Consider the following 14,518-nt stretch of genomic DNA (forward strand, 5'->3'; position numbering starts at 1 on the left):
TGATGTAATAAAAAATATTAAATAAATATCTGAAGTAAATAATATTATATTATAATACATCAAATAAGATTTTGGGAATCTAATCCCCACAACATATATTTATACGCGTAAGCTCGTGTGAAATAAATTGAGTACAAATAGAATAACTTAAAAATATTGTAATAATGAGCAATGAATCCGTTTTCTCTTCAGCGCAACAATATACAGGGTGTCTGACATAAAGCGAAAAACCTCTCGCTCACAAGTAGATCTCGTCAAACTGAATTAAAAAGTCCTGTACCATTTTGTAAACAACCACGTAAAATTTCGAGTAATTAAGTAAATAAAGTTCGTTAATTCAGCGGACGCGATCGGCAGCGAAGGAAGTAGGCATGAATGACGTAAAAAACAGCTAGCCGCGCGCGCGACACGATAGCAGCGAGTATCGGATTACAGCGGCAGGCGAGACGACGCGTGGACAATCATTTCTCAGCGTCTCATTCATGCGCTCGTATTGCCGAGAAAGTGTTGCCACGTATTTCTTTTTGTGATGTATGAATGAGACGCCAATCGCGTCCGCGAATTAGCGAACTTTCTTTACTTAATTACTCGAAATTTTACGTAGTTGTTTGCAAAATGGTACAGGACTCTTAAATTCAGTTTGACGAGATCTACCTGTGGGCGAGAAGTTTTTCGCCTTATGTCAGACACCCTGTACAGGTATACGGCAACGGAGATACCAACGCTCGTGAGGTAATAGAGCGACTTGAGTTCAGTAAAAACGTTCTGTATTATTTTTCAAGCAACTACGTAGATTTAATAAAAAGGATTGCCGAATGAGAGCGCATCTCGCGCGCGTTGATGCGATAGGCGTAGTATTTTAGACATAGTAGTGATCTATCAGAAATTATTAGAAAAATATATCAGTGGCAAATCATCTTTTATTTCTTGCTGTGTGTTCGTTATGTTCGTTTTTTTTTATGTTCGTTGCATAACATGGATATTGCCGAGAACACTCCGTATATTGTCTACTCTACGTCCATTTATTAATGCTTTTTACTTAATATCTTAAACTTTTAGAAAATAATAGAGGACTTTTTTCCTCAACTTAATCCGCTTTATCTCGTTGGTATCTCCATTACCGGATACCTAGCATAAGAACATCTAGGATACAAAAAAAAACACTGATATAATGTAAAACCACGAACGTTTTTCTGACGATTACTTTCCATACCTGAATGCCGATGTAAGAGATCAAGTATATACGGTACCTTTGATCTAAGACGATTTCACTTTACTATTCCCGTCGATATTCCCAAGCATGATGAAGAAGGAGAAGCAGAAGCTGCTGGACTTGAGGTGCTTTTCATAGCTTTGGAGTGTCAAACGGAGAGCAGGAAAGGAAAGGACTGGTGATGTACAAATTGGTCTATAGTGTCTTGTTCTCAAATGGAATGTACGTGTCATATCGATATATACATATTATGTACTGTGATTCGGTTGCTCGATGCTGTCCAATCTACGCTCGCCTCTCGCGAATCGTCATTGGAGACTGACAACCGCTCTTCGTTCGGTTTCACGTGTGGTATATTTGTACCGTTGTAAACCGTTCGAATTGTCATATTATACGTGAACTCTTCGCACACAATTTTTTCAAGATCACAATATCATTGGCTAATTAATTTCATAGTTTCCATTTTCATGTTTTACATGTATTCAATCTTTTATTAAATTTATATATTATTTTTATTATTATTTATTAAAATTTTAGTTTATTCTATCATGACACGAAGAATTCACGAAACGTATACGTGTGCAATAGTTCAAGCGCGAACTTACGTCTTGGCGAATTTTTCAATACACCGCGATAATCGTCGCTTCGCTGTTTAACTGTCAAAGTCGTTTCCGTACGTGCTTCGCCAACGGAGCTCCTTGCGATCACCTCCACTTTACCGTGATCGTATTGTCTAGTTTTCGGGATATCCAGATGATACATGCCATCATATGTTAGTTTATAACGAGATCCCTAGTAGAAGAAGAAACATAAAATTAATGTACGTGACATTGCAAATGAATTTTATAAAAAAATTCACGTTAATAGTTAGCATATGAGAAAGTATATTCTTGAACTTACATTGACCACCGTATGACCATTGATTATCCACATAACACGAGGTCTTGGATGTCCAGTGACGCGACAGCAGAATCTAGACCAGTCGCCTTCTTCAACAGTTACCGGTTCGGGTTTACTCACAAAGACAGGTGCTGAGCGTACTTTTTCTTCCTCACCTTCCTCTTCGGGTACACTATAAAACATGAGTTGTTTTTTATATAACATATTTTACATTGTTCAACGTTTCTTCTAATTAAGGCAGACAAAGTTTTTGAAAAATAATTCAATATTAATTTTGGAAGCAAATAAGCCTCAAAGCTTACGTAAAAATAAATACTATGCATTCATTTTAACTTTTTTGCTAAAAAAAGGCGTATACGTATCCTTTTTATATAAATATAGACGTATAAATAATAAAATAAGATCTTACATCTGCCATGCTGCTTCCATTTCCCTAATCTTTTCAATACTTTTCATCCCTTTAGGAAGCTGAGACTCGTAAATGATACCGGGTTTTCCCGCGGTTCTGATTATAGCTCTAGTCTCGTCCATTCCGTAAAGATTTGTAGCTCTGCATAGGTATTCACCACTATCTTCTGGATAGACCCAACCGAAGTTCATCGCTACGTAACCAAAATCATAGATAGGCGTGAATCGATTCTTATGAGGTAATGGTTTGCCGTTGAAGAACCACTCGACTTTCATGTTTGGATCACCCACAGGCGCCAATTGGCATTCGAACTTGGTACTATTCATTTCAACAAGATCCGTCTGATCTTGAATCTGCGTAACAAAACGAGGCGGCTGTTTCTTGTCTGCATCGTATAAATCATCTTCGGTCAGATGAACTTCCGAAGTATATTTTTTGATTGTCGCTTCCATCTGCATCAAAGCCTCAGATTTCTTCATACCTTTTGGTACTTGATTTTGCAGGATAATGTTTGGTAATTCTGCAAAGCAAATATATTTATTTAAAAAATTCAACAGTTTGAAGAATTATGATGCTAGTCTAGATTAAAATGGAGAAGGATAAGAGATACTCTGAAAGACATACTTTTGCAGGATACGGCAGCTCGGGTAGTGTCTTCTCCCAGATCATTGATAGCCTTGCAGACGTATTCGCCAGAATCCTCAGGATAGACGTACAGGATGTCCATCGACACGAATCCCATGTCGTAAACTGATCTGTACCTGTGCCCAGCAGGTATTAATTTACCATTCCTGTACCATTCGATGCGTAGATTAGGATCTTCCTTGGGTTCCACGCGGCACTCGAATCTGACCGGTTCACCCTCATCTACGGTTGCCGACTGAATTTGTGTGATGAAATGAGGTGGTTGTCGCGGTGCTTCTTCCGCAGGAGCTTGAGAAACCGGTCCTCGCTCCAGTTCCTTTAATTTTTCACCACTCATTCCCATTGGCAGTTGGGAGTCAAAGTCTATTGTTTTCTTGGCTGCAAGAGAAATAAGTATTTTTATTATACATACCATTATATACATACATAAAATAACGTAAAATAAAATATAATATATAGTATCGTTAATATATGATATCAATGTAAAGAATAAGATAATGAAAGTATAGGATTATATTTCTGTATTAAGAATATTAGATTGTAACTTACATTTACAAGTGATGGTGGCCTTGGTAGTAGCAGTGCCCCATTTGTTAGTAGCTCTGCAAACATACTCGCCGCTATCTCGTGCGTACGTGTACGACATATCCAGTGATATGAATCCAAAATCATTGATCTGATGAACTCGAGAGCCGGTCGCGAAGGGTCGACCATTGTGGAACCAATCGATGCGCATGGTCGGATCACTCACAGGTTCTACTCTGCAATCGAAGTGGCTTGGTCCAGCTTCCTCAACCTCGATGTCCTTAAGTTCGACAATAAATCTTGGTGGATTCGGCGTTTCCTCTTCCGCCAAGATTTCGTCTCTTTTGTACAGAGACTCTTCCAATTTCTGAATACTCTCTGTGCCGGTCTTGAAGTTGCTCGGTAATTGAGGTTCTAAGATGATACCTTGACGTCCGCGGACTTGCAGCTTGCAGGATACCGTGGCTTCGCCATGGCGATTGGTAGCTTTACAAGTGTATAAACCAGAATCGCGTTGATAGCAATTTGCCACTTCTAGAATAACGAAGCCAAAGTCGTGAATAGTCTTCACTCTGCTACCAGCGAGAAGAGGCTTGCCATTGTGGAACCATTCGACTCTCATGCTAGAATCGTTAATTGGCTGCAATCGGCATTCGAAATGAGCAAGAGAGTTCTCGGTCAATGTCAAATCAGAAGGAGTTGTAATGAACTCTGGCGGTCTTCCGGTGTCATCTTCGGGACTGGGTTGGCCCGGAACGTTTCCAAGGCCTTCTAACTCGGCAATCTTATCAATTGTGCTTTCCATTCCTTTGGGTAGCTGAGACTCCAGAATGATGCTACGTTTACCCGTACACTTCATCGTGCATGTAGTCACTGCCTCACCATAGTCATTTGTCGCTCTGCAGCTATATTCGCCAGAGTCTTCAGGGTAGATGGGAGAGATTTCCAAAATGACGAAACCAAAGTCGCAGAAAGTGCGGAAACGAGATCCCGTTCGCAGTGGTTTACCGTTCCAGAACCATTCGACCTGTGTCATAGAAAATAATATAAAATATACAATTTATTATAAGACGCAAATATACATATTATAAAATGATGCATGTACTATAAAACGTGTATATACTATAAAACAAATTGGATTAATAAGATCTCAAATAAATGTAATGATAATATTTATATAACTTGCCTTTAATTTTGGATCGTCTGTAGGTGTTAATCGTGCTTCGAAATGAGCACTTTCTCCCTCACGAAGACCATCGATGTTACTTAAAGGCACAGTGAAAACTGGAGCCTTGCCACGTTCTTCTACGGCTTTTTCGTCTCTCGTGCGTATCATCGAGTCTTCGAGATTTTGAATTTTCTCCAGACCACCTTCCATGCCTTTCGGTAATTGCGACTCCAAGATAAGATTAGCCTTAGAGTAGCACTTGAGTGTCGCTTTCGTGGAATCTTCACCGTACTTGTTAACGGCTCTGCACTCGTAAACCCCGGAATTCTCTTCATAACAGTAGAGTATATCGAGGATAACGATACCGAAATCATGGAAGGTACGATATCGATGACCATGAGGAAGTTTCTTGCCATTATAATACCACTCGACTTTCAGGTCGGGATCGTTGACCGGGGTGAGTCTAGCCTCGAAGTGTGCGGACTGTCCTTCTACCAATTTCGTAATATCAGCGATCTGCGTAATAAACTTTGGTGGCTCGGCGACAGGAGTTGTAGGAGTAGTTGCTTGCTCTCCAGTATAACTCTCGAGTTCCCGGATCCGTGCGAGTGAGTCCGGTTGCAGCGAGTCCAGATAAACTCCGCTCTTGCCGAAGCATCTAATCGTGGCTTTCGTATAATCCTCACCGTATTTGTTGCTAGCTTTGCAAACATATTCTCCGGTGTCGTGAGACATTACTCCGGCGATATCCATAACTACGAAGCCGAAATCGGAGACCATCTTGAAGCGCGACGAGTGTCGTAGAGGTTTCCCGTTATGAAACCACTCGACTTTCATGTGCGGGTCACCCACTGGAATTAGAGTGCATTCAAAGTGTGCCGATTGACCGTCTTTCAGACCCTCCAAGGACTGAATCTGTGTCGTGAACTTAGGTTTCTGTCCTTTGGACTTGTCGATGCATTCTAAATGCACACTGATTTCTGCTCTGCCCCATTTGTTGGTGGCTCTGCAAGTGTATGTGCCTGAATCTTCTATTTTAGTACCAAGAACTTCGAGAACAACCATGCCAAAAGCGTAAACAGTTCTTGTACGATGGCTAGCTTCCAAAGCTTTGCCGTTGTAGAACCATTCGACCACCATAGTTTGATCGCCAGTAGGAATGAGAGACGCCTCAAAGTGAGCGATCTCTCCTTCTGACAGATTAGTCAGATTTTCAAATTGTGACGTGAACATTGGTGGCTGACCCTCTTCTTCTCCCGGTAGAACTCCTTCTTGTCGTTTCAACGACTCTTCCAGATCCTGGATAGCTTCCAGACCTTCCTTACCTTTAGGATGTTGCGACTTTTCGATAATATTTTCCTTGGTAGAGCAGTAAATAGTTGTCGATGTGAAAGCCTCGCCCGCCTTGTTGTGAGCCTTGCAAGTGTAAATACCAGAATCACGCTCATAAACGTCCGTTAGATCTAAAGTAACGAATCCAAAATCGCTGGTCATTTTAAAGCGTGAACCGTGTTCCAAAGGTTTTCCATTGAAGTACCAATCAATCTTCAAATTAGGATCATCTTTCGGTTCAACTTGTCCCTCTAAATGCAATGGCTCGGATTCTCCTAGCTTAAACTCAGGCTGAAGAGGTACTGTCCAGATTGGTTTAGGATATTCGTGTTCGGGCATATCTTCCGGTCTTTTGTATTTTGACAGATAAGCGTCTTCGGCTTCCTTCACTCTCTCGAGTCCGGCCTCTCCTTGCGGATGTTGCGTTTGTAAATAAATGTTCTGTTTGCTGGTACATTTCAAAGTACCCGACGTTTGCGCACTTCCCTTCGAATTAGTAGCTTTAACGGTAACTATACCGGAATCTTCCTCATAAACGTGAGTCATGTCTAATGCTACGTAGCCAAAGTCGTATGTACTCTTAAATCTTGCGCCAGTCGGCAAAGGTTTATTGTTGAGGAACCACTCAATTTTCATGGTTGGATCTTTTGATGGCTCCACGTTACATTCGAAGTGAGCATTATCGCCTTCAAGGCATTCCACATTATTTAGATGAGTGATAAACACCGGTTCTTCATAAGTAGGCTCTGGCTGTTCGGTGGAAAATACTTGAGGCTGTTCTAGAGCATCGAGTTTCGGGAGAGCGTCAGGATGCAGAGTGTCTCCCAATAGCCAATGACGATCGACGATTTTCAAACTGCAGGTCGATACAGCTTCTCCCAGAAGATTAGTCGCTTTACAAGTGTAAATTGCAGAATCATCGGGTCTTAGACCGTTAATCGACAGTGTTACTAGACCAAAGTCAAACGTACTGCGAAGTCTAGTTCCGGTCTGGAGTGGCATACCATTTTTAAACCATTCTACTCTCAAGTTGGGGTCTGCTCGCGGCTCTACTTGAGCTTCCAAGTAAACACGTTGACCCTCTGTCAGTTTATCGAAGCTCTCGAGGTGCTTAGTGAAAACGGGCGCCTGCTGCGGTGTCGTATCGACGAACATTTCTGGCACTTTATTCATCTCAGCTTCTTTCAATTGGATCTTCTGCCATGCATCAGCTTGTATGCTTTCGGAATCGATGGCTGAACGTGCTTTCACTTTCAGCGAAATTGACGAGACCGCTTCTCCAGCTTTATTGATCGCTTTACAAGTGTAAACGCCAGAATCTTCGGGGATGACTTTCAGAATATCTAACGTCACGTATCCGAAGTCATGGTTTACACGAAAGCGTGAACCTAAAACCAATGCATAATGATTTTGTTAATATTAAATATTTATGATTGCTAATGACACAAATCATCGTAAAAATATGTTCTTACCCAATTTTAATTCGACTCCATTCATGTACCATTCAAATCTTAAGCTCGCGTCGCCGACAGGAACGACTCTACATTCATATCTAGCCATTTGTCCCTCCCAAAGTTCGGTTGGCCCGGTCAATAATTGTGTGAAGATAGGTTTATCGAAGACCTTCTCTGGTTCCTCAGGTCGGTCAACTTCTTTCGCCTCCAATTGAGCAATTCTACGTTGCGCCTCCGGATGCTGAGTATCAAGTTGTATACTCGCTTTGGCTATAGATTAATATAAATAATAAATTAAATTTTATCAGACTTTATTAGATAAATTTTCGATAGCTTAAGATACACGCGCAAACAAATTAAGACTACTCACTCTTAATCTTCATTGAAGCCGTGGTTACCGCTTCACCCAATGGATTCGAAGCGCGGCACATATAAACACCTTCGTCTTCGTCACGCACGTGAGCGATGTCCAAAGATACGTATCCAAAATCGTGCACTTTCGTAATTCGCGAACCTAGAAAGAATCACAACATAAATATCAAATATTTCTGCGCAAGTTATCATCAATTTGAACAAAACGCATGAAATATAATATATTTATATAATTGATAAAGAAATTTCACGCATAGAAAGCTCATATTTCTGAATTCTTACTTGTTTCGAGAGGCACTTCGTTTCTGAACCACTCCACTTTGAGCATAGGATCACCCACGGGTATGAGTCTGCATTCGAAATGTGCGGTGTGGCCTTCGGCAATGCTGTCAATATTTTGCAAAGGTTGAGTAAAGACGGGCCGCTGCCGAGTCTGAGGTTCAGGCACATCCGGTCTCTTCCATGGTTGCTGAGCCTCGAGTTCCCGGATTTTGTCCATTCCTTCAGGTCGTTGAGAATCCAGGATGATATTGTCTCGTGGAATTACTTTGAGCTCGATGGATGACACGCATTGTCCTAGTGCGTTGATTGCACGTACGGAATATTGTCCAGCATCTTCTGGTACGGCGTGACCAATATCGAGAGCTACATATCCGAAGTCGAAAGTTACGTGGAAGCGTGCTGCCGATGGTAACGGTTTGCCATTGTGGAAGAATTCGATTCTCAAATTAGCATCGTGCAGAGGTTCCACCTGACACTCGAAATGAGCGGTCTGCCCTTCGTATATCTCAGTTGTGCCCTATAAAAAGAGTTCATTTTATTCAATCCATTTGTTAAATCTTTTATATTTATTCATCATGTTTTATATTTGGTATTAAAGTTTGTGCGGATTTTTTTAACAATGTTCAAACACAAAATATATTTTGTATTAATTCTTAATGTTTAATATGCAGAAGAAATCCGCACGAACTTTCCGCTTAACCCAATATATGTGATACATATTGTAATTAGTAGATTATCTACTTTTTATTTATCGTAATTATCGTTATTTACCCTGAGTTCGGTAACAAATCTTGGCGGCGTCACTGGCGGTTCTTCAATTTCCAATCGTGCAGGATGACCCTGGGCCTCTAATTCTCGAATCTTTTCTAGACCGTCTGGATGCTGGGTATCCAGAAGAATACTTCGACGTGCTAAAATGATAAACAGATTATGATACTTTTGTTTTCTTCGATAAACGTATTTACATTACTGGTAAAGTCACGCGTACTTTCTTGAAAAATACAAGTTCAGCTTTATCCGCTTAAGGAACAGTAAATCTTGATTCAGAGAGTTACGATCGCTTGATTTTTAATGTGTCATGTTTCTTGAAGTATTGCGATAATAAAATAACGATTTTTGCAGCGTAACATTATTATTCGTGAGAAACTTGTCTAATGTTGCTAAACTAAATACGGATCTCATCGAAGCTTTTCTTTATAAAAGTGATGCCACTCATTTGACATATAGCTTTTTCTTCCGCCGTTTGTTATTGTCACCAATGAATGTTTTTAAATTTCTTACGGGTAGAAAATTTGGTGCCGGATATCGTACGTCCGTCGCTGATAATTTCGCGAAATAATTTGCATTAAAGTATGATTAATATAATTTGCATATTAATATTCAACGCGACATTAAATACTCACAGCCAACTTTGATAGTGCAGGTGTTGACGGCTTCACCGGCCAAGTTTGTAGCTTTGCACATATAAGTGCCGGAATCTTCAGGATAGGTGTAAAGAATATCAAGAGCTACATAGCCGAAATCGTGCGTAGTACGGAAGCGATGACCAGTTTTGATTGCAACTCCGTTAACGAACCTATTAAATACAGAAAAATTTAGTCATATTGAATATTAAATTATTGGTATATTATATTGAGAAGCTATCGTCGTAGTGTTACATATTGTATTTTTTAAACATTTAAATATTAAAGCTGAATTTTCCCCTTTATTATATGTTAAATGCTAAAGATAGGAAGATAAAATAATAAAGATAGGTAGAATGATAAAGTAACGTATTCGTAAGCGTACCATTCAATTTTCAAGTTCGGATCATTAATTGGTTCCACGCGACATTCCAGATGAGCATGTTCGCCTTCTTTGAGGTGATCCAGGTTGTTCAGTGGTGTCAAGAAGACAGGTTTCTGATGAATAACCTCTTTTTCAACCTCTTGTTTAACTTCAACAGTTTCCAACTCCCGAATCTTTTGTAGACGTTGGGCATCCAGTGTATCGAGATACAAGCCTTGTTTCGCTGTTAGAGTAAATTGAAAAAAAATGGAAGATTATAATTTTCTGAATTAAATGCACACCGAATCAATAATCCAGTTACACTTGTCAATTTCATGAATGAAAGATAAGAAAAGTTATTAATATCTCGTTTCCGCTCGCACTCTCTCACTTGTTTCAAAAATTTACGGAAAGAGATACCATGCAAAAGTGGTTGTCAAAGTAATGTATTTATTTTACAAAGAAATTAGTAAGAAATATATAAAGTGTCACTTACAGTCTACGCCGATCACGCAAGTAGTAACTGCTTCGCCAGCAGCATTTCTTGCTTTGCACATATAAGTACCGGAATCTTCGGGATAAGCGTATAGAATATCGAGGGCGACATATCCGAAATCGTAGGTAGTCTTGAACTTGTGTCCTTGAGGAATGGGACGTCCGTCTCTGAACCATTCGACGATCATTGTCGGATCATTCACGGGAGTCAACGTCGCTTCGAGATGGGCGCTTTTGCCTTCTGGAAGATGTTCAATGTTCTTCAGCGGACGTCCGAAAGCGGGTTTCTCGGCAATAATTGTATCATCTTCAATCACGCGTTTATATCGTGAGTCGTCCTCCAGGTACTGTATCTTCTTCAATGCGCTTTCGTGTTGCGTGTCACGGATAATTGATGCTCGAGCTAGAAAGATTTTTTATTTAATTCGGTGCGAAAAAAAGAGAAGAAAGAAGAAACAGAATAAAATATAACATCTATACACAAAATTATAAATTTACAAGAAAATTGATTATATATATAATGTACCTATATATATATGTGTGTATATATGTAATATATATAATATGCAAGACTAATAAAATGGATCGAGCTATGTTGGCATGTAAATGTACTCTTATATTACTCACATTTCACGTCCAGATTAATCGAACTCTTTGCCGATCCCAATTTATTGGTGGCTTGGCAAGTGTATGTGCCCGAATCCTCGGCATATACAGTCAACACGTCCAGTGACGCGAATCCGAAATCACAAGTAGTTCTGTACCGATGACCAGTGGACAATGGTTTGCCATTATGGAACCACTCCACCTTCATGTTAGGATCAGGATAGGGTTCTATGCGACACTCATAATGTGCGCTTTGACCTTCGACCAGACTGGTAGGTCCGTTTAGTTGGACCGTGAAGGATGGTTTTTCCTTTACCACAATTTCTTCCTCCTCGCGACGCTGATACTTCGAGGTGTCTTCCAGAGCTTGGATTTTCGACAAAGCGCTCTCGTGTTGCGATTCGAACTGCAAGGCTGCTTTGGCTGTATTTTAGAAAAATCCTTGTCATAGTTGTACGAGGTAAATAATTGTACGAACAGACGATGAAAATTATACACATACAATGGATTTCGTAAAATGATAAGCAAAAATTTTCAATCGCATTATGCCATGTATTATGCGAGCGCAAGTATTTATTAGAAAATGGTAATAAGTATGTTTAGTGATAACACGTCAATAATGAAGTAGTTAATAATGAAAATTTTACAAAAATGTAAAATTCGCGATTATGTAGTAAATCGCTATATTTAAAAATATTATTTTAATGTGTGTGAAAGAGAGATGTAATTGTACTGAATAGCTAATGTAATTTGTTAAGATAATTCGCGTAATTTTTATAAAAAGTAAGTTTTATTGATTGTATGTTGATTTGTGAATTGAGAGAGACTTGTGAATTGTGCAAAATGAAAGTAAATATGTACTTGAATTCAGGATTAAGTTAGTAGCATTACTTACATTGGACGAACAATGTTGCTGAAGTAACTGCTTCCCCAAGTTCGTTTGTTGCACGACACGTGTAAGTCCCTGAATCTTCGGGATTGACGTACTTCATATTTAGAGCGACGTAGCCAAAATCATGCATGGTTGTTACGCGATTTGCTATTAAAAATAAATTTATAAAGTATATTTTTAAAATATTTTTTTAGATATGTATATAAGTACATGTCTTAATACATTTCAATATACGATAATATTAATTGTGATTAATTATCATTAAACTTACAGGCTGAAATAGGAACTCCATTACGCAACCATTCCACTTTAAGTTTGGAGTCTCCAACTGGAATGACACGTGCCTCGAAATGCGCTGCTTGATTTTCAGCAACGCGAAGATCTTTTATCGGCATCGTGAAAACAGGAGCCTGCGTGATAATTTCCTCAGTTGTGGCCTTACGTTGATAACGAGATGTATCCTCCAAAGAACGAAGACGTTGAAGAGTTTCTTCGCTTTGAGTTTCTGTGTAGATTGCTTTTTTAGCTGTAATAAAGAAACATAAATTAATACTGCTGATATTAAAATTAAATCGAACAAATTTTAAAGTAAATAAGATCTTACAATGAACAACAGCAGTTGCAGAAGTGATAGCTTCGCCAATGATATTTCTGGCTCTGCAAGTATACGTTCCAGAATCTTCAGGGTATGCGTACATGATATCAAGAGCGACGAAACCAAAACTATTTGTTTCGACGAATCTTGAGCCTGCCTTCACTGGCTTATTATTGTGGAACCATTCAATTTTCATCGTTGCATCGGACACCGGAATCAGCCGACATTCGAAGTGTGCTCGCTGGCCCTCTTTTATTTCAACATTATTCAACGAAGTCGTGAAAATGGGTGCCTGAGTGGTAGTTTCTTCAACAACCTCTTGCCTTTGATACTTGGATCTATCTTCGAGATAGTGAATCTGCTCGAGTCCAAGCTCGTTTTGCGTATCTGTTAAGATCTGCGCGCCTGAGCGACATGATAAGGTGCAGCATACTTCGTCGCTGCCTACCAAATTAACGGCGCGGCAGGTGTAAGTTCCGGAATCCTCAGCGATTAGATCGATTACGTCCAATGCAACGTAACCGAAATCGTGAATTGGACGGAATCGGTGTCCTGTAAAATTGATTTATATAAAATTAACGATAATTTAGCAGTCACGTGGTCAATATATTGCCAATACATTTAAAAAGAAAGGAGTTAATGATATATACGCATTAGGAAATAGTGAAATTAAGAAATTACCTATCGTTACTGGACGACCATTCTTGAACCACTCGACTTTCAAATTTGAATCTGTTACCGGCTCCAACTTGCACTCGAAATGGGCGTGTTGTCCTTCTCGTAGATTTTCTTGGTTCTTCGGATTTGTAATAAATTTCGGTTTTACAGTAACGACTTCATCGACGAGCTCATGCCTTTTGTATCGCGAGGCATCCTCCAAGTATTGTATTCTCTCCAATCCTTCGGGGTGTTGAGACTCCAGAAGCAGATCTTTTTTCGCGTGTACTCTTACGGAGCATGAAGTAACGGCTTCGCCGAGTTGATTCCTGGCCTGGCAAGTGTATACGCCAGAATCCTCAGGATAAACACCAAGAATGTCTAGAGCCACGTAATCGAATTCGTAAGACGGCCTGAAACGGTGACCAGTCTTTACTGGTCGACCGTTGACGAACCAGTCAACCTTCATGGTCGCATCGCCCACTGGCTGAAGACGACACTCAAGATGGACATTGGTCAACTCTACCGTCTCGATATTGTGTAGGGGTCGAGTGAATTGAGGTGCTTGCATCACGGTGACTTCCTCCTGTTGAGTTTTGCGGTACCTGTGTATGATAAATGACGATAAGACGAATAGTTATGGGAAAATATGATATTGTAAGACAGCAAACGAAACCGAACCTCGACATATCTTCCAACATCTGTATCTGCTCGAGTGATTGCTCGTTCTGCGTTTCGGTGACGATGTCAGATCGGCCGATGACTCTGACGCAAGCCGAAGTGTGCGCGGTACCGAGATGATTGGTGGCTCTGACTGTATATTCACCAGAATCATAAACGGTTGTATGTACTATGTCGAGTGCGACAAATCCGAAATCATAGTAGGTCCTGAATCTGGAACCAACTGTGACCGGACGTCCGTTTTGGAACCATTCGACCCTCATCGTTGGATCGCCCATCGGTTCCAAGCGACATTCCAAGTGAATGTTCTTGCCTTCGCTAACTGGTTTTGGGTCACTTAACGGCTGAATGAAAATCGGCTTTGATTTGGAGATTTCCTCAATGTGATAATGTGGTTCGACGAATTTGGACTCCTCTAAGCGTTGAGTCTTTTCATAGGTACCGCGATGCATACTGCTGGTATCTATGCTGGAACGTGCTGAAATAAAAAATCAGTTATATAAAAATACGTTATATTAATTATGA

General features: G+C 40.0%; 1 protein-coding gene across 1 annotated transcript in view; it reads right to left on the reverse strand.

Annotated features, from left to right (window-relative positions):
* Positions 1–14,518, reverse strand: part of LOC105286657 (titin) — a 119,348-nt gene that overhangs the window by 61,629 nt on the left and 43,201 nt on the right. The window contains 19 exon segments of the mRNA XM_026970173.1: positions 1,819–2,005; positions 2,114–2,285; positions 2,523–3,042; positions 3,147–3,545; positions 3,717–4,719; positions 4,879–7,580; positions 7,665–7,916; positions 8,017–8,160; positions 8,301–8,817; positions 9,072–9,211; positions 9,704–9,876; positions 10,089–10,311; positions 10,564–10,965; positions 11,190–11,591; positions 12,064–12,207; positions 12,332–12,586; positions 12,665–13,207; positions 13,337–13,917; positions 13,994–14,471. Coding sequence (XP_026825974.1) covers positions 1,819–2,005; positions 2,114–2,285; positions 2,523–3,042; positions 3,147–3,545; positions 3,717–4,719; positions 4,879–7,580; positions 7,665–7,916; positions 8,017–8,160; positions 8,301–8,817; positions 9,072–9,211; positions 9,704–9,876; positions 10,089–10,311; positions 10,564–10,965; positions 11,190–11,591; positions 12,064–12,207; positions 12,332–12,586; positions 12,665–13,207; positions 13,337–13,917; positions 13,994–14,471 — 9,237 coding nt within the window.

The sequence above is a fragment of the Ooceraea biroi genome, chromosome 6, assembly GCF_003672135.1.
Source record: "Ooceraea biroi isolate clonal line C1 chromosome 6, Obir_v5.4, whole genome shotgun sequence".
NCBI lineage: Eukaryota > Metazoa > Arthropoda > Insecta > Hymenoptera > Formicidae > Ooceraea > Ooceraea biroi.